Source organism: Dromiciops gliroides, chromosome 1 (genome assembly GCF_019393635.1).
Source record: "Dromiciops gliroides isolate mDroGli1 chromosome 1, mDroGli1.pri, whole genome shotgun sequence".
NCBI lineage: Eukaryota > Metazoa > Chordata > Mammalia > Microbiotheria > Microbiotheriidae > Dromiciops > Dromiciops gliroides.
The window spans coordinates 115,279,539-115,307,353 of NC_057861.1; the positions used below are offsets into that span (position 1 = coordinate 115,279,539).

General features: G+C 37.1%; 1 protein-coding gene across 3 annotated transcripts in view; it reads left to right on the forward strand.

Moving 5' to 3' along the window:
* Nucleotides 1–27,815, forward strand: part of ENPP2 (ectonucleotide pyrophosphatase/phosphodiesterase 2) — a 176,983-nt gene that overhangs the window by 110,400 nt on the left and 38,768 nt on the right. For all 3 annotated transcript variants that reach the window (XM_043967723.1, XM_043967717.1, XM_043967713.1), the window contains exons 12-19: nt 163–271; nt 13,871–13,996; nt 17,537–17,568; nt 19,119–19,246; nt 23,129–23,216; nt 23,393–23,480; nt 24,600–24,772; nt 26,037–26,088. In XM_043967723.1, the coding sequence (XP_043823658.1) occupies nt 163–271; nt 13,871–13,996; nt 17,537–17,568; nt 19,119–19,246; nt 23,129–23,216; nt 23,393–23,480; nt 24,600–24,772; nt 26,037–26,088 (796 nt within the window). The remainder of the gene's footprint in view (nt 1–162; nt 272–13,870; nt 13,997–17,536; nt 17,569–19,118; nt 19,247–23,128; nt 23,217–23,392; nt 23,481–24,599; nt 24,773–26,036; nt 26,089–27,815) is intronic.

Below are 27,815 nucleotides of genomic sequence, written 5' to 3' on the forward strand. Positions count from 1 at the left end.
GTTTTTTTAATAATTACTGGGAAAATCTTTCTAGCCAAAGCTCTGCTTCTTGATACAGAAGGTTACCCTCCAGAATTTTCTAAGGTGGGAGATCAGTGAGAAATGATAAAAAGGAAGCAGAGAGACAAGAACTGACTTTGTTGTTCTTAACCATTTTTACAGATGACAAATCCTCTGAGGGAAATTGACAAAACTGTGGGACAGTTAATGGATGGACTGAAACAACTGAAACTACATCGTTGTGTTAATGTCATCTTTGTCGGAGACCATGGTAAAGTCTTTTTTCCCCTATATAATAACATTTTTAAAAGGATAGCTTCTTGTGTAATGTCAGTGGTGAGGGCAAAACCAGAAAATATTTGATAACTAAGGAATGAGTAGTTTCTATAGACTGCTCTTAAATATAGACTATAATTCTAAAATAAGAAAGAGAGTTTTGAAAGGACCCCCTCACCCAATACTCCAGTATTTAAATGGATCCTTAATCTAATTATAATTGGTCTTTTCCCATCTTCTCATCCTTCTGTGCCTTCTCATCATATGCAGTTCTTGCCCATTAAAAAAAAATCTTCCACAGAGGCATAGCCTATTATATTCAAGGATTTTTCTGTGCTTCTTTTACTTTTCCATGGATACCAGTGCAGAACTTGGGCTATCTGTTATCTTATACTATCTTTACATAACTGTCCCACCTCCTTCCCTGGTCTATAGGTCCACAATAAAATCTTTTAGGATACATCTTATATATATATATATTACAATGTAATATACATAAAATTAATTACTTAAAGCCACGATATTGATACCAATTTATTAGGTGAAAGGCTTTTTATATTTCTTCCAATTCAAACAAAGATGTTTTATTTATTATTACTCCTAACCTCTATCTTGGTCATGTTTATTGTTATCTTTTACTGAGAGAAGTTTTAGGCTACCCTTAGATTTGGGAAAATGATGTGTTGCCTTTTCCTTGTTCAAAAGAGTATGTGCTAAGCAGGTGTTGCATCCATTTTAGTCTAAAATATGATTTTGCTGTGGCTGTATAATATGCTGAGTACTATTCTAAAAATCTCAATTCCTACATGAAAATGTGCTTTGGTTCACTAATTGTATAAATGCTTTTGACAACATATATTTCTGCCAGTTAAGTTCAATAGGGAAGTTCTAGAACCTATTAGGGAATGGCAGTAGACAGAAAGGGTATTTTCAGAGAAAGTGCTTTTCCACTATTAGCAAATGTGCCAATAATGGATAATCATGTGGAAGAGGGAGTTGGCCCCCAAAGGCAGAAATAAGCAAAAGTTGCATAAATAACTTTAGGCTTGTTGTAAGGGAAGATTGCCTAACAATTCTATGCAAAAGTGGCATCAGCTATCTGGGGATGTGGTAGGGAAATTCCCTCTTATTTGAAAAGTTTTAAACAGTGCCTAGCCTACCACCTGTTGGGGATGTTGTAGAAAGAATTCATGTTCAGATCCAGGTTGAATTATATGGCCTGTAGCCCCATATAAGCCATCAGCATGCCTATACATCACCAATAAGATCCTGCAAGCAGAGATACTTAGACATCCCCCATTTAAAATAACTCTAGATAATATAAAATACCTGGGAATACACTTACCTAAACACATCCAGGGTCTCTATGAACAAAACCATTAAAAAACTTATGTACAGGGGACAGCTAGATGGTGCAGTGGTAAGGCACCGGTCCTGGATTCAGGAGTGCCTGAGTTTGAATCCGGCCTCAGACACTTGACACTTACTAGCTGTGTGGCCCTGGGCAAGTCACTTAACCCTCATTGCCCTGCCAAAAAAAACCCCAAAAAACCCCTCAAAAACAAAAAACAAGAACAACAACAACAACAAAAAACCACAACAAAACAAAAATTAATGGATAGGCAGGGTCAATGTAATAAAAATGACAATTTAACCAAAATTAATCTACATATTCAATGCCATAGCAATTAAATTGCCAAAAATACTTTACTGAGTTAGGAAAAATCAATAAAATCCATTTGGAAGAATGAATGGTCAAAAATATCAAAGGACCTAATGGAAAAACATGTCAAAGAAGAAGGTTTGGCAGTACCAGATGTTAAACTATATTATAAGGCAGTAGTTATCAAAACTATCTGGTACTGGCTAAGAAACAAAAAAGTAGATCAGTGGAAGAGAATAGACATACAATCTTCAATAGAAAACGAATATTATAACCTAGTGTTTGACAAGCATAAAGACTTAAGATTTGGGGATAAGAATTCATTATTTGGATAAAATTGTTGGGAAAGCTGGAGAGCAGCCTGGCAGAAATTAGGCATAGATATCTTATATACCAATATAAGTTCAAAATGGATACATGATCTAGATATAAAGGGAGATAGAAGAAAATATAGCACGTTACCTATCAGACTTATAGATAGGAGAACAATTTATGAGCAAACAAGGTATAGAGAGCATTGTCAGATGTAAAATGGATAATTCTGATTACATTAAATTAGAATGGTTTTGTACAGATAAAATGAATGTAGCCAAGATAAGAAGGAAAGAGAAAACTGGGGGGGAGGGATTTTATAGACAGTTCTTCAGATAAAGGTCTTATACATCAAATATATAAAGATATCATATAAAATCTGTGAGTTATTCCCCAATTGATAGATGGTCAAAGGATATGAACAGGCAGATTGCCAACAAATAATTCAAAACAATGTGTACATATATGAAAAAATGCTCTGAATCATTACTAATTAGAGAAGTTCAAATTAAAACAACTTTGAGATATTTTATATCTATCAGAGTGGCTAAAATGATAGAAGGGGGAAGTAACAAATGTTGGAGGGAATGTGGAAAAAAAATTGACACCTTAATTCATTGTTGGTGGATCTGTGAATGGATCCAACCATTTTGAATAAAGATATGGAATTATGCCCAAAGAATTATTAAATTGCCTATATCCTTTGACCCAGCAATACCACTTTTAGGATTGTTTCCCAAGATGATTAGGGAAAAAGGAAAAGAACCTACATATTCTAAAATATTTATAGCTGCAAAGACCTGGAAATCCCAGGGATGCACATCAGTTGGGGAGTGACTGAACAAATTGTGTTACATGTTCATGAAGGAATATTACTCTGTTATAAGAAATGATGAACTCAGTGATTTTAGGTAAGCATGGGGAGATCTCCATGAAATAATGAAGAGCAAAAAATTAGCAGAACCAAGAGAACATTCTATACAGTAACATCAGTATTGTTATAAGAAGAACTTTGAGCAACCAAGTTATTCTGACTATAACAAATACCGAAATTTATTGCAGAGTCTATGAAGGAAGAAGCAGTTCTAATATAGAAAAATACACAGACATAGACACATAAATATGCATACATATATATGTACATTATGTATACACACATACAGATTTTTGTCTAGTGGTAGCCATCTCAGAGTTGGGCGGGGGGGAGGGTAAGGGAAAAAAAAAAGAAACTTGCATGATAAATAGATGGTATATCTGAAAGAAATAGCCAAGTTGTACATAGTATATTGGCAATCTCAGGACAATGCTCTCTTTCTATCCCACTTTGTTATGGAAATGCTTGTTTTCTTTCTTATGATAAGAATAAAGTAAATATATTTTAAAAAGAACTAAATGGCCTCTGAGGTCTCTTTCAACCCTAATATTCTGTGATTTTGTGAAGATCCTGGTGTAATAGGGAGAACTGTGGAAGTAAAAAGACAAAGTGGCTCTTGTAACTTAGTACTTGAGGAAGGTGATGTGGATAAAAATGGAAAATTCCATACTACCTCTCTCGAGGGCTGAGTTAGAAGATTTATCCATAATCTCTAGGGTTACTGTGAAGTCTATGGTTGCCTGCATAGCAGTATAATGCAGTTGTTATTTAGTTATCAAATGTACAGATAATACAGTGTTGGGGGATAGCTAATACATTAGTTGACAGAAGCAGGAGGATGAAAAGGATCTTGAAAAGTTAGAGCATTAGATTGGATTTAATAAAATGGAATTCATGAGTAATACTTGTAAAAACTTATACTTGGTCACAAAGAATCAGCCTCACAAGTACAAGATGGTAGGGGGCAGATGTCTATAGCAGTTTGCCTGAAAATGATTTGGGGATGTTAGTAGACCATAGACTCATTATAAGTCAATACTGCATTAAGATTTTATGGCTTCTAGGCACAAGGAAGCAACATTTCCTCTATACTGTGTGTTAGAGAACATATGGATTATTCTGTACAATTCTGGATGCCACAGTTTAGGGAAGATTTTGTTAAGCTGGTGAACACCCAGAAGAGAACCAAGATGATGAAAGACCTTAAGTCCATGCCATGTGAGGATCAATTGTAGGAATAAGAGATGTTTAGCTGGAGGGGATAATATTTTTTTGGCTTTTTGTGTGTGTGTGTGTGTGGGGCAATGCGGGTTAAGTGACTTGCCCAGGGTCACACAGCTAGTAAGTGTCAAGTAGTGTCTGAGGCTGGATTTGAACTCAGGTCCTCCTGAATCCAGGGCCAGTGCTTTATCCACTGTGCCCCCTAGCTGCCCCCTGGAGAGGAAAATGTTAAGGGGAAAACATGGTAAAGATGGCTATTGTTTCTGGAGGGCTTTCATGTGGAGAAGGGTTTAGCCTTTTTCTTTTGGGCTCCAGAGAGCAAAGCCATTGGGTAGAAATAACAAAGAGGCAGGAAAAACTTCCTAATGATCATAGCTGTACAAGACTGGAATGCCCTAACTCAGGAGATGTTGGGTTTCCCCTAATTGGTTATCTTCAAGTAGGGATTTCATGATCACTTATCAGACAGTCACATAGGGTCAGAAATTGGAGATTAATGTCCTATATGGGTTGTAGAAAGTGACCTCTGAGGTCCCTTCCAACTCTAAAATTCTGTGATTCTCTAAAATCCACCACAGGAAATCTACCCATTTTGTTGGACCCTTTAATATAAGTTTTCTAATATTGTACAGGTTGGAGTGCACCCCTTAGGCTGCCCATCTGTTGTCTCTTAATACATGCTTGGCCTGTGTATTTTTCTTGACAAGCATTTCCTGAAGTATACACCACTTCCATATATAGAGCTATATTCAAATATTGTGCCATATAACAGATTTTCCATTCTCTCTGAATGGCAACTTTGAACTGAATAGAGGCACTTAGAGGAAAAATAAAAGTCTTGCCAATTCTAATCAGCCTTTTCCCTCTATGTCTATTCTAAAAGCATTCTAGACCAAGGACTCTATACGATACTGATTTATGGCCAACCAGATCTTGGGTAGACTGGTTTTTAGTTCTTTGTTTACAAAGGATCATGTGATATTTTATGAATTTATTTAGAGAATATTCATGATATTATGTTTTAGACCAAAAGGCTATGAATCAAGTCAGGTGATGATGATTTTGTCTCTTTTAATTGCCCAATGAGATATTCATTTTCTCTATTTCTCTCTCTCCCTCCCTCTCCCTTCCTCTCCCTCTCTCTCTCTCTCTCTCTCTCTCTCTCTCTCTCTCTCTCTCTCTCAGCCATTTTCTTTTCTTTTCTTTAAGTTTCAAATCTTCTTCCACTCTTACTCACTGAGAAGGCAAGAAAAAGAAAACCTATTTCAAATATCTGTAGTTATGCAAAACAAATTTCTGCATTAGCTATGTTTAAAAAACAAGAAAAATATGCTTCAACCTATATTCTGAGGGTATCAGTTATCTTTTTGGAGGCGAATAGCATTTTTCATCATGAGTCCTTTGGAATTGTAGTGCACCATTGTGTTGATGAGTTACTGAGTATTTCAAAGTTGATTATCTTGATAACATTGTTGTTACTGTATATATTTTTCTTCTGGTTCTGTTCACTTCACTTTGCATCAGTTCTGTTTCCAAGTTTTTTTCAAAACCACCCCCTTTGTCGTTCCATCGCATTCATATAAAATACCTTGTTCAGTCATTCCTCAAGTGATGGGTGTTCTCTCAGTTTCTAATTCTTTGCCATCACAAAAAGAGTTGCTATAAATAATATTGTACATATCGGGGTCCTTTTCCTTTTTTGTCGATATCTTTGAGGTATAGCTCTGGTAGCAGTATTACCAGGTCAAAGGTTTTACACTTTAATGAATTTCTGGGCATAGTTCTAAATTGCTTATCAATATGATTGGATTAATTTACAGATCATTAATTCATAGTGCATTAGTATACCTGTTTTCCCACATTGTCTCTCCCTCTAGCATTTTTCATTTTTTTTTGTCATTTTAGTCAATTCAGTAGATATGAAATGGTATTTCAGACTTGTTTTAATTTGTACGTCTCTAATAATTAGTGATATAGAACATTTTTATATGATAATTCATAGCTTTGAAAACCTTATTCCTGCCCTTTGATCATTTATCAATTGGAGAATTGCTTTTATTCTTATAAATTTGACTCAGTTTCCTATATATTTTAGAAGTGAGATCACTGGGGCAGCTAGGTTGCACAGTGGAAAAAGCACCGGCCCTGGATTCGGGAGGACCTGAGTTCAAATCTGGCCTCAGACACTTGACACTTACTAGCTGTGTCACTCTGGGCAAGTCACTTAACCCTAATTGCTCCCCCCCCCAAAAAAAAAAAAACAGGAGTTGGAAAGAAAAATTATGAGTGAGATACTGAACTCACTGAAGAAGGAAGGGGAGTGACCTGAAAATACAAAAGTGAGATCACTATCAGGAAAACTTGCTGCAAAGATTCTCCCCAGTTTTCTGCTTTTCTTCTAATTTTGGCTGCATTGCTTTTGTTTGTGAGAAACACTTTAATTTGATGTAATCAAAGTTATCCATTTTACTTCCTGTGAACCTTTCTATATCTTTTTTTTTTTTTTTTTGGTGGGGCAATGAGCATTAAGTGACTTGCCCAGGGTCACACAGCTAGTGTCAAGTGTCTGAGGCTGGATTTGAACTCAGGTCCTCCTGAATCCAAGGCCAGTGCTTTATCCATTGCACCACCTAGCTGCCCCAACCTTTCTATATCTTGTTTGGTCATGAACTCTTTCTCATCCAAAGACCCGAGAAGTATTGTCTTCCCAGTTCCACCAATTTGCTTATGATATCATTCTTTATGTCTAAACCATGCACTCATTTTGAGCTTATTTTGGTATACAATAAAGATCTTATTCTATGCCTAGTTTTTGCCAGACTACTTTCAAGTTCAGTTTTTGACAAAAAGTTAGTTCTTGCCCCAAGAGATAGTATCTTTGGGTTATCAAAAATCGTTTGCTTCTGTTTATTATGTACCTTTTTTATTTACCTCTTATCCAGTACCAAATTGGATTACTACAGCTTTATGGTATCAGCTGAGATCTGATACTGATAGGAACCCTTCCTTCACATTTTCCCTCATTGATTCCCTTGTTATTCTTGGCCTTCTGTTCCTCCATATGAATTTTGTTATTATTTTTCTAGTTCTATAAAACGGTGCTTTGGCAATTTGGTATAGCTCTAAATAAGTAAATCAATTTTGGTAGTATTATCATTTTATTGTATTGGTTGGAACTAACATGAAAAATAATATTTCTCTAATTATTTAGATTTGTGTGTGTGAAGAGCATTTTGTAATTGTGTTCATATAATTCCTACATGTACCTTGCAGTAGACTCCCAAGCCTTATATTACTTGTAGTTATTTTAAATGGGCTTTCTCTTTTTGTCTCTTCCTTCTGGAGTTTGTTGGTAATATAATATACAGAAATCCTTATGATTTGTGTGGGTTGATTTTATATTCTGCAACGTTGAAAAAATTGTTAATTATTTCAATTACTTTTTTTTGGGAGGGGGAGGCAGTGAGGGTTAAATGACTTGCCCAGGGTCACACAGCTAGTAAGTGTCAAGTGTCTGAAGCTGGATTGAACTCAGGTCCTCCTGAATCCAGGGCCAGTGCTTTATCCACTGCGCCATCTGGCTGCCCCATCAATTAGTGTTTTTTGTTGTTTTTTTTTTAAGTTGACTGTAGGATTCTCTAGGCAAATCATCATATCATCTGCAAAAATTAATAGTTTTATTTTCTCATTCCCAATTCTTATACTTTCAATTTCTTTTTCTTGTCATATCGCTATAGCTAGCATTTCTAGTATAATATTGAATAGTAATAGTGATAATAGATATCCTTATTTCACTGCTGACTTTCAATAATGTTTTCTCTTGGTTTTAAATAATTTTACTTTATCATTTTAAGGAAAACTCTATTTTCTTTCTAGTATTTGTTATTTATTTTTACAGAAATGGGTGATATTTTGTCAGAAGTTTTTTTCTGCATTTATTGAAATAATCGTGTGGTTTTTGTTATTTTTGTTGTTGATATATGTGGTCAATTATGGTTATAGTTTTCTTAATATTGAACCAGTCCAGCATTCCTAGTACAAACTCAGACTTGCTCTAATCTCTGTGCTATTATTTTGTTTAAAACATTTGCATCAATATTCATTAGGGAAATTGGTCTGTAGTTTTCTTTCTCTGATTTGATTCTCCCTAGTTTATATATCAAGACCATTTTTTGCATCATAGAAGGAATTTGGAAAGACTTCTTTAGAGAGTCTTTCCCCCCAGAAAATACTTTATTGGAATTCAATATTCTTTAAATGTTTTATAGAATTCACTTGTAAATCCGTTTGGCTATAGATTTTATTTTCATTAAAGACCTCATTTATGATTTGATCAATTGATTCTTCCAAAATAGGTACTCTGTTTCCCATTCTCTTATTCTGGAAAATTTGTATTTTTGTAAATATTCATTCATTCCATTAAGTTTGTCACATTTATTGGCACATAGTTGGGCATAATAGATGTCAATAATCATTTTCATTTCATCTTCATTGGTTGTGAATTTGCTTTTTTTCATTTTTTATATTGATACATTGATTTTCTGTTTTCCAATTTAAAAATCAAATTAGGCATTGATTTATCTATTTTATTAAAAAAAACTAGCCCCAAGTTTTATTTATTAATTTAATGGTTTTTTTCTTTCAGTTTAGTTAATCTCCTTGGATTTCCAGGATTTCTATCCTGGTATTTAATTGGGAGTTTTTAATTGGTTGGAGTTTTTAGCTTTTTTAAAAAGTATAGGCCTAATTTAATGATCTGGTTTTTTTCTCCTTTATTGATATAGGTATTTAGAATATAAAATTTCCCTTAAATACTGCTTTGGCTGCATGTCATTACCTTTTGATGAATTTGTTGATTGTTTCTGCAAATTGTTCTTTGACTCATTATTTCTTTAAATTGAATTTCTAATTAATTTTTAAAATTTTATTTGGTTTCCAAGTAATTTTCTATTCATGTTTCAAATGTCCTTTTTTGGATATATTTTATTGCATTATGGTCAGAAAAGATGCATTTAATATTTCTGCTCTTTTGAATTTGTTTGTAAGGTTTTTGTGTCCTGATACATGGTCAGTTTTTGTGAAAGTACCATGCATAGCTGAGAAAGAGGTGTACTTATTCTCTTTTCTATTCCCATTCCATATTTTTCAGAGCTCTATCATATTTAACTGTTCCAAAACTCTACTCATCTCCTTAACTTTTTTCCCTTTATTTTATGGTTAGAGATATTTAGGTATGAGAGGGATATACTGTCTATTTCTTCCTATAAGTTATTTAACTAAGAATTTGGATGCTTTGTCTTTCGGTGCATAATGTATTCAGTATTGATATTAATTTATTGTCTACAGTACTTAAAAAAAAACAAAATGAGGTTTCCCTATTTATCTCTTTTAATTTGGTCTACTTTTGCTTTTGTTTTGTCTGAAATCATTTCAGCTGAAGCATAATTGATTGTATTCTGCCTCCTTATTTTAACTCTGTGTAGCCTTCTGTTTCAAGTGTGTTTCTTGTAAACAACCTACTATTAGATTCTGGTTTCTTATTCATTCTGCTATCCTCTTCTATTTTCTGGGTGAGTTAATCACATTCATACTCACTGTTATGATTGTTAACTGTGGATTTTCCCCCAACCTATTTTCTTGTATTTATCTTTCTTTTTGGTTTTACCCTGTCTCCTCTTGAAGAGTCTGTTTTAATTCTGACTACTGTTTCCTTTAATCTGCCCTCCCTCTTATCTCCCCTCCATTTTCTCTTATGCCTTTTTCTTCCTATTTCCCTTTTGGGTAAGATGAATTCCTGTACCCATATACTGTGAGTATATGTTTATACTTCCCTCTTTGAACCAATTCAGATGATTGTGAGGTTTGAGTATTTCCCACTCCCTGCCCCCTACTGTCCTCTCCATTGTATAAACTCTTCCTTGCATGTCCCATTTATATGAGGTCATTTTCCCCATGCTTCCCTTTTCCCAATGTGTTTTTCCCCCTTACCAGTCCATTCTTCTTTTCAGATAATCCCAAATTAATGGAATCACATCTAGGCCCTCTGTCTAATTAGACTCCCCCAAGAGCCCCAGTGATGTTAAAGTTCTGAGAAGTTACATGTCCTTTCCTCATATAAAAATGTAAACAGTTTAACCTTAATTAGTCCTTTATGATTTCTTATACATGTTTACCTTTTTATGCTTCTCTTGAATCCCATATTTGGTGTACATTCTCAGCCTTGGTGTTTAATCTCAGCACCCCTCATTGTACCATCTCTGGGTGCTACAGTACTTTCTACCACTACTTCCTCTACCCCTGTACTGTGCTTCTGGCCAGCCCCAAACCCAGTGTTGGCAGACTTATCTGTCTATCTTTCTTAGCTGCCCTAGGCTGGAAAAATGACTCACCATGACCTTTTCTAGGCTTTCCAGATCAGAATTCAGTCTGGCATGTTTTCTAGGTGGTTGTTGAGGAAGCATGTGGGGTGAGCTAGGCAAGAATGTTGACTCTCACTCTACCATCTTCACTCTGTCTCCCCAAACAGATTCTTTTAGTCATATATGGTATAACTCTGATAATGATAGTGATTTTGAATAGGTCACGGAGAATGGAAAAGGGATGCTGTACTTCAGAAGAACAAATGTTTCCATTTTTAGAAAGGGAAAAGAATGGTCTTTACAAACTATAAGCCAAAGATTTTGACTTTGGTTCTTGGCCAAATTCTTCTTTTTAGAAGTTATGGTTTGAACGACTAGAAAAGGAAGAAGTGATAACTTCATCAAAATACAGTGTCAGACTAGTCATTTCTTTCACAGGGTAGCATGACTAGACTGATAAGATCAAGGCATTATATAGATGGTTAATCTAGACTTTAGTGAAGTATCTCAATAAGTCTCTCATGCTATCCTTATGGAAAACACTGAGATGTAGACTGGGCAATTATACAGTTAGATGGATTTGGATTATTTAATTGTTGGACCATAAAAGTGGCCAATATCGACAATGTCACTTTGGAAGGAAATCTTCAGTGGAACACTCTGAAGGCATGTGCTATGTCCTGGGTTATTTAAATCATCATCATCATCAATGAGTTGCTTGGACTAAAGCATAAAATAACATGCTTGTCAAATCTGTAAATGATACAAGATAGGGAGGGATAGCTATAATATTTGAATTTGGGGTCAAATAGAACTTAAAATTAGAGAAATTAAATAATATATTGCATAAATTATATTATATGACAACATATTCTATAATTTATATTAAATTAAATGGGCAGCTAGGTGGCACAGTGAATGGATGACGGGTCTGGAGTCAGGAGGACCTGAGTTCAAATATGACCTCAGATACTAACTGTGTGACCCTAGGCAAGTCACTTAACTCTGTTTGCCTCAGTTTCCTCATCTGTAAAATGAACTGAAGAAGGAAATGCCAAACCACACCAGTATCTTTGTCAATAAAACCCAAAAAGGGTCACAAAGAGTCAGACATGACTGAACAACTAAACAGCAACAACAAACGTATTCCATGTGGGTTCAACAAATGACCTGGTCTGTTAGTTACACCCATCTGTTCTTTCAGTTCCCTCAATGAAGATTGTTTCATTATTGGTGGCTTAAACTCATCAAAGTAAACTAGATGTCCTCATTATATGCTTACTTTATCTTAGTTTCATGTTTATGACTTATGGAAGATAAGTCATAGATAAGTCAGAGTGAAAAAGGACCTCAGACATAATCTAGTCCAACCCCTTACCTGAACAAGAATTCCCTCCGCAACAACCTGGAAACTAGTTTTCCCTATTTCTACCTTGATCTCAAATGATGTGGAAAGTATTACCTCTGAGTCTGGACATTGCAGTTTGGACAGCTCTAATTATGAGGAAATGTTTCCTTACATAGGAAGGGAGGAAAATAAGCATCTATCTAGTTTCCACTGTGTGCCAGGCACCATGCTATGCTCTTTGGACAAATCGTATCTCATTCTAAGTCTGCTATCCAGTACTTTCGAAACCCATTTCTCCTTCTTCCCTCTGTCAAAGTCTAACAAAGTGAATCTCTCTTCCATACAATTGTTCTTCAGATACTTAAATAATTCACATTTGTATAATACTGTTAGGTTTTCAAATTGCCTTACAATATATTATTTTATTTGATCATCACAACAACCCTGGGAGGTCGGTGCTATTATTAATCTCAGTTTAAGATGCAGAAAATGAGGCAGGAAGAGGCTAAGTGACTTACTTGTCCAGGGTCAACCAACTAGTAAGTGTCTGAGCCTGGATTTGAACTCAGATCTTTTTGATTCCAGGCCCAGTACCCTATCCATTGCAATTTTTCTTGTCATCTTTTCTTTAGACTAAGCATGCATAAATTTTCAACTATGGCACAGTCTCTACTCCTCCTGCCAGCCCACTTGCCTGGTTGTCCTCTTCTAGCCACACTTAAATTTGTAACTCAATGTCATTATCTATCTCTATCTCTGTCTCTTTCCATCTCCATCTCCATCTATCTCCAGCTCTATCTCCACACCCACATCTATATCCATATCTGCACATGTATATATGCACTGGTCTCATGTTCTGACCTCCAAGGAGAATCCTCAACTATTATCATTATTTATAGACATGTTAAATGGGCACACGCAGCACATATATTTGCACACATGTATTTGCATATATGCATACATTCCTGTGTGATTACAACATTCAAGAGAATTCTCCATGGATGGCTGAACATGAAACCAGTGCGAAAAGTCCTGTCTCCTTTTCAGTGACTTTACCTCCTCTCTTAGCTACAGTTGCCAGTTCTCTGTTCTTATTACACTATTTACAACCTTGCTGGAACAGTTACTCTGTTCTACAATTAGGGCAGTAGCTCTCAGCTCATTGGGTCTGGAGTAGACATTTTTTTTTCCTGTTTTGTTCTGCCAACATTATTTTTTCAGTAATATCCAAGGCCACCTACTGAGACACTTAGTTGTTTGGTGATTATATATACTCAAAGTAGGAGCTATGTTTGAGAGATAATTTGAAAGAGACATTTTGTAAAAGACACACAGAACTGTGTCTTCTAGTTGTGTCTCCCCCTGCTTCCACTCACCCCTTACTGCCTCAGTACCAGGAAATCCTTATGGAAATTTAGATTTAAAAAAGATCTTTCTTAGACTAGAGAAGTAGCATCAGTGTCAGCTGGTTTATATCATGGGGTTGGAATAATTGTTTATTTTTTTTTTCTTTTTGGACTTGACTCTTTGACCTGCAATGATGATTGAAGGATGGTTCTTTTCTAACATTCAAGCATGAGCAGAGGTGTTGCTGCTTAAGAAAATCTGATTTTATGGAGCAGAAATCACTATTTTTAAATTAAGAAAATCTTTTGTCCAAAATCCCCCACTTCCCTCTTTCTACTCTTCCCAATAAGTGGTTTGGAAAAAACAAACTCTTAAGATTCATGAATAAGCTATACTTAACAATCCCATACTACTATTTAAATTTGCACCTCACTTATCTTCCTAAAATGTTTTTTTTTTCCTTCCCACAGGAATGGAGGATGTTACATGTGAAAGGACAGAGTTCTTGAGCTCCTATCTGACCAATGTAGATGATATTATCTTGGTGCCTGGAGCCCTGGGACGAATTCGCCCTAAGTCTAGTAATAATGCAAAATGTAAGTTGGCATTTAAGACATGGCTATCTTGTGACTAATGTACCAATTTGGAGAACCCTTTGCTTCTGAGCTACTGTAATTAATTACTATTTAAAAATTTTAAAAATTGATATCTTTTGCTTTTATAACACCTTAATTTCCAAATACAATGTATCTTTTTCCTTTAAGGTGGCTAGTAGATAGAATGCTGGACTGGGAATCAGGAAGATCTTAGTTCCAATCCTTCCTCAGACAATTAGTAACTGTGATCTTGGGCAAGTCAATTACCTGCCTCAGTTTCCTTATCTATAAAATAAGGGGGTTTGATTCAGTTGCTTCAGGGGTTCTATTCAGCTCTCAGTCTATAATCCTATATCCCTCTCCCAGGTCCTCCCCAGATAACCATCCCAGGTAAGCAAAGGGATTACTTACTCATTGATAAACTTTTCCCCTCCCTGACTGCCCCACCAAAGTCAGTCCAATGTGCTTTTTATACTTAAAAGACTCTTCTGCTGAAACTTCATATCCCTCAAGAGTCTGGTCAGATCTCAGATTCTGACCCATATAAAACTGGTTGGCAAAGGCCAGAAGGAAAACCCATTAATGCCTGTGGAAGTGGTGGCTGTTTTGAAGATGAGGAGTAACGGGAAAATGATCATGACTCACCATGCCACTTAAGTTAGTTTTCAGGATGGGAAATGTTACAGTCAGATGAAACTTTTAAACTCCTAGGCTCCAAGGGATTTTGGATGATTCCTACCTAAATGAAGACTTTTAAAGTTGGCATTTTGTTTATTTGTAGAAATAATCCATTTAGAAAAGGTAGACATTGAGGTCTTTATAGACTTCAGATTAGAGAAGATTCTCCTCCCAACCCCCACAACAGAAGTAGTTACAACAGCAGCAGCAGCAACAACAACAACAACAAAGCACACATCTATCAAGAAACAGCAAATGAATGGAAGAATTGGATATAGGAAATCCTGGGAGTCAGTGACATGCGATAGAAAGAGCATTTGATTTGGAGTCAGAGGGCCTGTGTTCAAATCCTGATTCAGTTGCTGTTACTACCTGTGCCACCTTGGGCTAGTCAGTTAAGTTCTCTGACCTCAGTTTCCTCTTCTGTAAGAGGAGAGAGTGAGAGTAGGTGACCTCTAAAGTCCTTTAAAATTCTAGATCTGAGAGGGCAGCTAGGTGGCACAGTGGATAAAATACCGGTCCTGGATTCAGGAGGACCTGAGTTCAAATCCAGCCTCAGACACTTGACACTTACTAGCTGCGTGACCCAAGGCAAGTCACTTAACCCTCATTGCTCCACAAAAAAACAAAAAAAACCCCAAAAACAAAGAAACAAAAATTCTAGATCTGTGATTCTGAAAAGGGAGTTTATCATGTTAAAGGGAACAGGGATTAGGACTGAACTCTAATAAAGTCGTCCAACTTTAGCCTTCATTTTTTGTACCTTTCCCAGCTACCCTGACAACCTTTCAGGTGTCCAGCATGCACCTCTCTTAAAGCACAGTGTGAAACTAAATTCTTCTTTAATGTCTCCCAGAGATAAGAGTATTTATTTGTAATCCTATCTGTCATTGTGGCATGAAAGGTCTTCCTCTACAGTAGGAGAATTTCAAGCTTCAGTGAATAGATGGGGAGAAGTATTTTCTCTGAATAAGGGTCCTTTATTGGTATCCCAGAGATCACACTCGTGTAGGTGATAGCTTATTTCACCCATTTATAATGCCAATCACTCTGAAGTTTAAAAGACTGGCCATGCTAACAGTGGCCCTAATTCCGAGCTTAACCAGACAATTGCATTACCCTGCGTCTTTAGTCTCCTTTAGCTATCAGAGGATAGGACCTAGATTATTGAGGTCATCCAAACAGGCTCAATTAAAGCTTTACTTTTTCTCTCTATTAAAAGGAAGATAAGAGTACCCCAGAACAGGAAATGCGAGTTAAGGGAAACCTTTCCTTCAGAATCCAGTATCAATTTGAAGTGGCATGAACATTACTTTGTGAAATTTGAACTTAAGCAACTCATAGCTGTGTGGCTCGTGGCCTATAGAGTGAGCTTGAATATGTGTAAATTGACAAATGGAGGACAATTTTGATCCCCTTTCCAAACATTAAAGTCTTCTTGTATTGATTGTGTGGTTTAGTGTGTTGGGCATTGGACTTAGAGTTAGGAAGACTTGAGTTCCGATCTTCCCTGAGACTTAATATCTGTGTGACCATAGGCAAGTCACTTAACTGACTCAGTGCCTCAATTTCCTCATCTGTAAAATAAGGAGGTTGGATTTGATGGTCTCTATGGTACCTGCTAGTTTCATGGGTATGAGCCTATGACTGTAAGCTATTTTGAGGCTCAAAAGCCAAAATACAAAAAGCAACTGTAAAGCTCCAAATGCTTTCTTCACTTTATAAACAACCTTTATTATATCATTAAGTGTTTTCCAGAACAAGTTTATGGTGTTGGCTACAATCATCCTTTGTTTTCTAGCAGTGAAAATAAAGGAGGATAGTGTATGTGAATGAAATCTATAATTATACCTAATGTTATTGAGAAAACCAATCTTTGTTGTTAAAATTAACTTTAATGGATTAAAACCCCTCCCCTTTATGATGAATCATATGTATTCTGTTATAAAGAAGTATAGATCATTAGGAAGTTGTATTTTTAAAATTCTGACCATAAGATTTATTTTCTAATATGAAAGGAATCACATATGACCCCTTTAGACCACAAAAGAGCTCCCATTGATAGTTGGCAAAGTTCTTTCCTCTCTGCAATCCAAAGTATCATTATTCCCTTTTACCAGAAAATGAAACAGTTTCAGACAGGTTGTGATTTGCCCAGGGTCTCAGAACTTGTAAGGTTTCCTTCCCAGCTCAAGTCTGGTGCTCTTTCTAATACAGTTTGCTGTTGTGTATCACAAGGCTAAGAAGGTATTAATTTGTGTACCAAAAATGAGATATTTGCTTCTAGGCTCTAGGGGAAAAAAATTACTTACTCTAGCATCTGCATCATTCATTCATCTTAATTTCCTTTGTAGTTACTACAGCTATCCCTTCTATATCACGACTTTTTCCATTTCCATTTTAATCTATTGTGGGTTGGCATAAGAAATTAATTGAAGGTTTTTTGGGGAGTTTTTCAGAAGATGCATATGACACATGAAGGCCAGAAGATGACACGTAAAAAGTTTAGAAACTCAGAAGTGCATAAAATATATGTATAGTATTATGTAATATAACATATTTTATCTTTTAATACCATAACAATTCAGACCTCTTCTCTGGTGCAAAGGGAGAGACAAACAATTTTATGGAGATTTTCCAGATCACCAGGGTGCTGTGCCCTTAATCCCCACAATGTGAAAGGGATAACTCATGCCAACACTATTGAAGAGATTAACAAATATGCGTGATATTTTAGTTCTATTTCACTGTAACATCAAAGGGAAAATTCTTCTGGAGAGACAGGGAAGCTTGCTATGTTTTTCTCCAGTAGTAATTGTTATATTTTAAATCTATCTTTTTCCTCCCTTTTCTCTTAAACAGATGACCCCAGAACAATTATTGCCAATCTCACTGTGAGTACCTATAGTTTATAGGCTTCTCCTCCCAGGGTGGATTTCTCATGTTTATTCCATGTGTTGGGACAGACATTTCTCATAGCTTTCCATGCCATTCGGTGTTTGTTGATCTGAAAGGTTTTATGACCTTCTGGACTATGGGCTCCATGAGAGTCTTGGCAACAGCCGGAGCTGAGTATATTTGTTTGCTCCTTCCATTAGAAATGTAAAGTAATCATTCACAATAAAACAAATATTTACTTCTACTCAAAATATATGTGCTTATCCATCTCTTCCCAATCCAGTAGGTGAATAAAAAATGTGCATGTGTATACATATGTACCTACATATACACAATTATAATAATGCATATATACTCTAAAAGCAGAGGTGTCAAACATGCAGCATATGACCCACAACTCACCCAGTGTGGTCCAAACCAGATGAAAAAGTAATTGGGAAATATTTAACAAAATAAGATACAATAAAATATAGAGAATATTATAGTCTAAACCTAAGTCAATAGGTGGGCTACGGTGATCCTTATGTATGAATTAGTGACCTCCCATTTTTACTTGAGATTGACAACACTGTTCTCAATATTTGACTTGCAAAAAGATTCTGATTTGTGAAACAACCTTAATTAATATTTTTTTTTCCTTTGGGGAGTATTATTGTTTTGTTTAAATATTGAAGGCTTTTCGCTTTCCTGAAATCATGTCATCTTTGTATTTGAGCTAGACAGGTTGTATAGAGAGGGGGGAAAATGAGAGTGGCTGCTTTGCCTTTCCATTGATCCTAATTCTTGTAGTAATACCTGAATGAGTTTTTCCCCCTAATGGTATTACATTGGGCTACTGGTCAAAGAAATAACTAATATCACTTCAATATAGGTATCAGTGGCTAAATGAGTTTCTTTTTAGGCCAATACTATCCGGCTTATAATGGAAAGGTATAACCTAAAGGAGAGGCATTTGTTGTACAGTAGATAGAGAGCTGGGTCTTAGAGTCAAGAAAACATAAAGGATGCATGATCCTAGAAGAGTCACTTAACCTCAGTGTCTCCCTCACTAGCCTCAGCTCTAACACCCACCCAAACTCTGTAGGATTTTCCTCTGTAGGAGTTTTCAAGAGACGACAGTTTGAGACAAAAGACAATGCCTTCCTCTATGGGAGGAAGAGGCTGTCATCAAACCTTCCATTTCCTCCCATCAAATTCTAAGAGATGGGCTCAAGGAGACGTGCTACAATTTTGGCTTTGTCTTGTGGTTTACATTCACAAGTTTTACCATTCCTCTGACCCTTGAACTCACCTCCATGTATGTCTTTATGGGTTCCATTGATGGTGTTCAGCCCCAAAGTGTTCTAGGGCCAAAAATCATTTGAGAAACATGTCATCAGACTGCTTTGTGAACTTGTTTGTTTTGGGGTGGTATAACATCTTATGGGAGTAAATAGGTCCATAGATTTCTTACCTATGCATGGCATGTTCCTAGTGAAGTTTCAGTTCTACTAATGCTCCTACAACTTACATCATGAAATCTACATCTTCCTCACTTGCATTCCAGTGTAAAAAGCCAGACCAGCACTTTAAACCTTACATGAAACAGAACCTTCCCAAACGTCTACACTATGCTAATAACAGGAGAATTGAGGATATCCATCTACTGGTGGACAGAAGATGGCACGTAGCAAGGTAACTTAGTTATTCTTCTTCTTTCTCTCTTGTTGACTTTTGGGCAATTGAAGTTCTTGAAGGTTAATCACTAGAGAAAGGAGTTAGGTTAGGAAAACAAAATTTTACCTGGAAGGGATTCTGTTCTAAATGTGCTAGATTGGCAGTGTTGAAAGGCTCTCCCTTTCCTCTTTTTTTACTCCCTTTCCCATATTCTCTCCCCTCTCTATCCCTTTCCTCCTCTCTCTTTCTCCCTCTCTTCTTCTCTTCCCCTTTCCCTTTACCTCTTCTCCTTTCCCCCATTCCCTCTTCCTCTCTTCTTCTTCCCTTCCCACCCCATCTCCTTTTCTCCCATTTTCTCTCCCCTCCTCTCTCTCCTTCTCTGCCTGCCCCTTGCCCTCTCCATCTCCATCCTTACATCTCTCTCCCTGTCTCCCTTTCCCTCTCTCTATTTCTTTTCTCAAGCTCTCTTCTCCTTTTCTCTTCTCTCTCTCTTCCTTTCCTTTTTAGACTTTGCATTGTTCTAGAACTTTTTAAGTCAAAGGAAGTACCAGGACCTTGTTCTAGCAAACTCTGTTGATTTGGTCTTGCTTGAAAGACCAAAACTTTGACCTGTGGTAGTATTTATAGAGTACTTCAGTAATTTTTGTTCATGTTAGGGTGTCTCCTTTGGTTACCATTTTAACAAAATGGATCTGAGATATTTTAAACACTGACTTTCTTTGGAGCAAGGGAAGTTTTTCATAGAATAGAAAAAAGGGGAGTCTGGATGTTTTCTCTTGGGAACTATGTCACTAGTTGGCCACCATTGGTGTTTGATATTGAATAAACTGTTCATTGCTTTTGGATCTAACTGCCTCCAAAGAGTTAATCATTCAGAGGGTTATCCATCTACACACAAACCTGCCAGCAGCATCTTCTGCTGAGACAGATATGGATTTTTCCACTCCTCCCAGTTCCAACTTTCTATGGTATTTTAAAACATCTGTTGCTGTTTTTGCAGAGAGTTGGCCTCCTTAAAAAAAGAAACACACACACAATGCTTCAATGAATCAGTCAACATTTATTGAACACCCACTATGTATGCAAAGGAGAGAACCCCTCCCCCATAACTAGTTGCCATTGGTAGTAACAGAGAAAGCAGATGAAATTCCTGCCTTTTAGAAGCTTACAATCTTATGGACAAAAGTGGACTACAAATGGGAAGATCATATTAACATATAGATATATTTGTGCAGAGATGCACATGAGTGTTCTGTGTAGAGGTTATTAGTGGAGGATGGATGACGGCCAGGCACTATGGGAGGGATAGAGGCTCAGTAAGAATACTCTGGGGAATTTTTATGGAAAAGTTACCAAAGAGTTGAGGAACAAGGGTTGGCTGAGAGGATTTGGGAGAGAGTTTGTGGGGAGGGTGGGGAGAGGAAGTGTTATGTTGTAAATGACAGCTTGGAGGGGAGAGAAAAGACCAGATGTTTCAGACAGAAAGTAGGTTTGCCTGAATACAAGTATGAGAAGAGAAGTGAAGAGGGTTACTGGGACAGGCAGTGAAGATGGTACACAAACTTGCCATTCACAATCTGGAGTTTTAATTTGATAGTGAAAATTTAAAGCTATCTAATTCTCATCTTGAAGGCCAAGACTGCTTTCATTGTTGTCTCTGAAGCACCTAGCACAGTGCTATAACTGTAGGAATTGTCCTTGAGATTTCACTGGTGGGGAAACCCCCACTATTGTTGTAGTTTGACACTTTATAGTCTTAGAGAGTTGCCTAAATTATTTAAATTATTAAATAGGTAAAGTTTTCTTTTTTTTAAGAGTCACATATGCTGTATGTAGCAGAAGCAAGACATAAACCCAGGTCTTCCTGGCTAGCCATTACACTAGTTACCTCTGGGATTGCTTAAGAAATATTTGTTGGGTTAATAAATAAAAACATTTCAGGAAAGTGATTCTTATTATCATAGGGAAGGTGGACTGAGGAATGTTGCTGAATGTAGGATATACCTCCTATTTCTTATTAGTGATTTTGCTTCCTTGAAAGTCAAGCTTTTGTTTTATTCACTATCATCATATTACCTTTGGTCCCTCATGAGGGTGTCCCTCATGCGTTATGCTGGTGGGTGGTATGGAATTTAAAATTGTATACATTTCCTGCTCAATGTCATATCTATAGTACTGAAATGGCAGGTTAAACATATGCACCTGGAAATGGGGGTATGGTGGGGATATACTCCAAAAAAGTGACTTTCTGAATATTTAGAGATTTTTCTTCTCATTTCCTCTCCTACCCATTTCCCTCCTAAATAACATATATCCATTCTGTGTCTCTAGGGATATCAGTGGTCTGTGGCTATGGAGCAAGCCTCTGTAGATTGGTTTGCACTTTGAATCTCTCCTTCTGAGCGTATCCTATCCATATTTTGACACCTGTAATGACTCTAAGCTCTTTTGATTTCTCATTCCCATTTGGGAGAGAGACAAGTGGACATGTGACAATGGTGGAAGCTGGGTATTGAATCTTAGAAGATGGTATTAGCTCTACCATTGGGCAATTCTGGGTAGGAGGGTCTCACGTTAAATGTCTTAATGTTATCTTCTTGCTTGTCTCATAGGACACTTAGACATCTATTGTAAGAGTAAAGGCAACACTCCTATGTCAGGCTTTTAAAAGGACCTACAATGTGTACATCTAGATGTTGATGTTCATCTACATTCTAGATGTTGAGGTTGTAAAAGTATAGCAAAACAAACAAAAACCAATAGCCCCTGAACTCTAGGAGCTTAGTATATACTGGGAGATACAAAATATAAACATAATAATCAAATATAGTACTAGATAATTGGAGGCCAAAGAATATACTTAGAGGAATAGGAAGGGCTTTCCCTAAAAAAGTTTTGAATGAAACTAGATAGTCCTTAAATTATGGGGTAGAGAGGGAGCCCTGGGAGACAACTTGTGCAAATATTTGGAGGCAGGGAAGCACTGGTCTAGTTTGCCAGGCCGAATCTTCTAGATGAGAGGTTCTTAACCTGGGATCACAGACCCTGCTAGTCCATGTATAGGAAGGGAAAAAATTACATTAAAAAAGATAAATGATGGTTTGTAATACTTTCTATTTTAAAATATATGTTTAAAATAATTGTCCCGAGGATGGGTCCATATGTTTCACCAGACTACCAAAGGGGTGTATGATACAAAAAGGGTATGTGAACCTCTGTGTAGAGTATAGGCAGAATGATCTCTGGAATGAAACCCTGGATGGGAAGAAAAAAAATCCTCATTTTACTTCTCTGCATCTGATTTATGGTATAATAAAGTCAACACTATATTTCTTCATCTGCAAATGAGGTAAAACTTGATGCTTCGAAATCAAAGCTGGAAGTTTTATGGGAAACTTGATATTTTGGCAAAGTACCAATGGTGGCACAATTTAGGATATAGCAAAACACAAATGTTTGGAGAATCTTCCATTTAACCCTTTTAAAAATCCAATAAGCATTTATTAAATGCCTAAACAGAAAAAGCAAAACATGGAGCTTACATTCTGCTGGGAGTGAGGGGAGGTAGGAAGAACACGTAAACATATATAACCTGTGATCCCAAATAAACAATTGTCTCCCAGCTGATACTTTCTTCTATTCATATCCTAAGTGAGTGAGCTTGTGTTTGCTTTTAATATCTTTTTAGACAGTTGTTGTGTCATACCTTAGAGGTATGGGTATTTATCAAAGTCTGATGGGATTTTTAGGTTGATAGTGATGTATAAATAGAAAATGATTTGTTTTACCTTTAAAAAAAATCACCCCTCCCATTATCCTTGGGTATACTAAACCTGCATTTTGAGGAATAATCTCACAATTCCATGAGGATCCCTGACTGATGATATTGTTTTAATGTAGGAAATCCGTAGATGTCTATAAGAAACCATCAGGAAAATGCTTTTTCCAGGGAGATCATGGATTTGACAACAAGGTCAATAGCATGCAGGTATGAGCCAGAATCAACACTATCCAACCATGCTTTTACTTCTTTCTTCCCTGGGTGAAAGTGAAATTGTTAGGCCATGGCAAGAATGGTAGGAGAAGATGAACAAAAGCTGTAGACCATTGACTTCCCAACAGCCATGTTTTTTAATTGTTTTTCCTCTCCTTTTCTTTTGGAAGACTGTTTTTGTAGGTTATGGCCCAACATTTAAGTACAAGACCAAAGTGCCTCCATTTGAAAACATTGAACTTTACAATGTCATGTGTGGTGAGTTGTTCCTAAAGTTCTTCCTTTGCTAATTTGCCTCCCCGACCATCAGTGCTGTTTCTCTTCCTCTCCTCCATGCCACGAATGCCACAGGCGTTCTCCTTGGCTCAAGGGGCAAAATACTCATCTTTCTCTAAGACTTCTTTGTTTCCTCCCAGCAGTTGACTAATGTTGAACATTCATAGCATTGCTCTTGGCAGCCTCCTGAGGATGGAACATAGCATTACAGTCTCTCTGACCTCCTGAAGCAAGGGCCTGGTTCCCCTCCCACCCACCCCCTACCCAGTGCCTGCCTCGGGGTTCAGTTATAATTGTGCCAACCCCCTGAGCAAGTCCAGCTATTTATGTGTTCCTTTTCCACCTCCACTGAGCTTTTAGTCACTGCCTGAGGACAACTTTTTCTTTTCTTGGTTGGGGGGGCAGTGAGGGAGTGCCAGTCTGGTGGTTAGAGGAGGAGCCCACAAGTCGGGACTCCTGGGTACTCTTCCCAGCTCTGTCTCTTACCTTAGACAAGTCACTGTGTGCCCACTTGGCAAAGACTCCCTCATGCTGAAATTGGGCTTGTTTATCATGCTTTTAGGCATGAGGCCAGCACCCCTGCAGAGTCGATCAGAGGACAGGACTCCCAGGGACTCTACAGTTATTTATTAATCATGCATCTCTTTAAAGAACTTTGGAAGAAAGGCCCCATACATGTGCAGAAGTATTGGCAAAGTGACAATTCTATGAATCTTCTTGAATTGTCACTCTGATAGCAAGAGGCAAGGGAGTGACTTAAGTTCAGGTTAGAACCAGGCAATGTCCTTTATGCAGTACCGTTTTTTACAACCATACTAATAAGCTTGGGTATTCCAAACAGCTCACTCTAGGCATTTTTACAACAAGTGAGGCTGGAGAGGAAATTATTATTATATTTCTTATTTCATTAAATTCAGAAGAATCAGAGTGCGTGTGTGTATATCTGTGTGCATATATATATATATACACACATATACACACACATATATACACATACACATGTACATACACATATGTAATAAAAACCTTTCAGTGTAGACTAGAATCAGTATCACTTCAATAATTTATTAAACAACTGACCTATTCTCTTTCTCTCATCAGATCTCCTGGGATTAAGGCCAGCTCCTAATAATGGGACACATGGAAGTTTGAATCATCTCCTGCGTACTAATACATATAGGCCAACCATGCCTGATGAAGTTACAAGACCCGCCTATCCTGGGACTCTGTACCTTCACTCTGATTTTGACTTGGGATGTACATGTGATGATAAGGTAATGCCAAAGGGAGACTGAAGAATTATGCTAATTATGAATGAATGGAAAAGCATTTATTAAGTGTTTACTTTGCAAAGTCCATAGGAAAATAAGACAGTTCTTGCTCTCAAGGAGCTCATGTTTCTAATACATATGGAAACACATGGGACAGAGCTTTGCTTGACACAAAGGATACAAGGAAATCTTAATCTTGATTACAGGAGATAGTAGGAAATCTTAATCCTCCTTATATAGAGAGACAAATTCAATAGAAAGTAGAAGGTAATGGAAGGTGATCTCAGACCCTGCCCTGGAGGAAGGAGTTTAGTTGGATAAAGGGTTTACTATAGGCGGGAGATTGTGCTACAGTGAAGGAATAAAATACAAGAAAATAAGATGGCCCTTACTTTCAAGGGAATTACGATTCCAATGGGGAAGACAAAATATAAAGAGAAGCTAGAACGCATTGTGGAGGGAGAAGGTTAATTAATTACCAAAGTACAAAACATTCTCCATTATAAGGCAGTTTCATGACATCACCTCTCTTATCCCACCTCTCCCCTTTCCCCACCAAAAGTATTTAGAGGCTTCTGTTTCTTGAAAATTATCTTAGTTTCCTGGGTTAACACTACACCCCTTCAAGGAACAGAGAAGTCTTTTCCACTTCTTATTTAAAACCCTAGGCTAGGGGCAGCTAGATGGCCGGGGCAGCTAGATGGCGCAGTGGTTAAAGCACCGGCCCTGGATTCAGGAGTACCTGAGTTCAAATCCGGCCTCAGACACTTGACACTTACTAGCTGTGTGACTCTGGGCAAGTCACTTAACCCCCATTGCCTAAAAAAAACAAACAAAAACAAACAAACAACAAAAAAAAAAAAAACAAACCCTAGGCTAAATGTGTTCATGTGGGTGGATTACTTCAAGAGACACTATTATTATTATTAATAATAATTTTGATTATAAAGTAACCCTTCTCCATCAATTCCTATGATAATCACTTGATAAGAATTAGGATAAAAGTGGACATTAAAATGTAAGTGCATATTTTAAGGGGAAGAAAAGTCTATTCTTAGGGTTTCTGGTAGGAATATTTTTAGGGTTTAGTGCATTTTTTAAATTTGTCTTATAATGCTACCTTTTTAAGAGTGGGAGATCGTTGTTTTGTTTTTCCCCATCCCGTTTTTTCTTGAGCACTAGGACCTAAATGTGGGGGTGGGGTACAAAAAAGAGTGCTTCTGACTTTGTGATTTTGTTTCCACTTTTCTGGGGTTTGCCTATGAAGAACAAATTGGAAGAGCTCAATAAACGCCTTTATCCCAAAGGGACAACAGAAGGTAAGGGTTATGGTGGGAAAGCCAATCAAAGAAATATGTTGTTTTCTCGCATTGGGGGGGGGGAGGAGAGGGAGATGGAGAGGGAGGGGGAGGCAGAGGTGGGGGTGGGGAAGAAATCACAGTTGGATAATCAACTACTTTTTCACCCATCTGGCAAATAGCAAATTTTTCTTACATGTGTACAAGATGCATTTGTGTAATATTTGGTCAAAATACCATTCATCATTAATCTTTTCTGAAGAACAGTTAGTCCATTCTCCACATATCTGGTCATGGATTGAAGCAAGGGGAGTGCTGCAGTAAGGAGGCTTAGAGACACACTTACATGCAGCAACAGATCTCCAAATGGGAAGTCAGCTCTTCAACACTCTAACCCAGTCAGAATATTGTACAGAAAGAGAAAGCTGAGACTGTGTAAGTAAGGAAAAAAGACGTCTCTATAGCTAAAACAGATGTCACAAAGTCCACGCATTAAAGCTCATGTTCTTCACTCAAAGGAGAGCCCCTTGGGCCCTCACTCAGAGGCTTTTCTTTTCCTTTATGTCTCATTCTAATAAACCTGGTTATTTGGTTTCCAATTCCATCAAAGATTAAAAGCAGCAGGTTAGAAAAACAGGGGGAGTGGGGTACTACAGGTAGACACACACTGAAAGCCGTGAGAAATGGGAACATTGATGAGAGAGTTTTAAAATATCATGAAAACAGACATGAAGTTAAAACTCAATCTAAGACTATCTTAGTCTAGTCTAGGAGCTGAGAACTGTAGTGTGAGTCAATCGGCCTTAGATACCATGATATCACAGAACGGTAGAATAATTGATATTCATATCATAGTTGGGCGGGATCTCAGAGGTCATCTGAATCTAAGAAGCACCTGAGTTTAGAAAATCCTCTTTATTACACACCTGACAAGTGATCACTTAGCCTTTGTTGGAAGACTTCAAGTGAAGAGAATCCCATTACCTCTAGAAGAAGGCCAATCTACTTTTGGATAACTTTAATTGTATGGGTATTTTTTTACACTTCTATCAACATAAATCTATCTTCTTACCATGTTGTCTCTCTTGGAAAATTCCGGAACACCTGAGGATGAAGATGAGGATATCCTCTAATCTGAGGACCTTGCTCATACTTCACTGAACAAATTGAGGTCATTTACTTAGAGCTCCCTATTTCCCCCTCATCCTCTTCTTACATCTCTCAGTCATCTTCCCCCTTAATCTCCTTCTTCACTCCCCTGTCTCTTAAGGAGATAACTCTTCTACTTGCAATGGCAGATATCTCTACATGTACCCTTGATCCCATCCCATCTTGGCTCTCCAGCAGATTGTGGTCATTATCACTGCCCCCCCCCCCATTCTCTCATCTTCTATCTCTCTACATCTATTGACTTCTTCCCTGCTATTTACAACATATTGATATCTAATTCTTCCTTAAAAAACACTCATTTGATCCAACCAGTCCTAGTAGTTGTTATCCTGTATTTTTCTTCCCTTTCTCAGCTGAATGTCTTTAAAAAGCTGACTATACTAGGTCCCTTCATTTATTCTCTTCTTAATTCTTTCCATTCTGGCTTCTAAAATCATTGCTTAACCAAAACTTACCCCTTCAAAATAAACAATGAACTTATTTGCTAGATCTAATTGTCTTTTCTCAATACTCATCATTCTTAACCTCTGTCCTTCTGGATTCTCTCTTCTCTCTAGGGTTACATGACATTGCTTTCG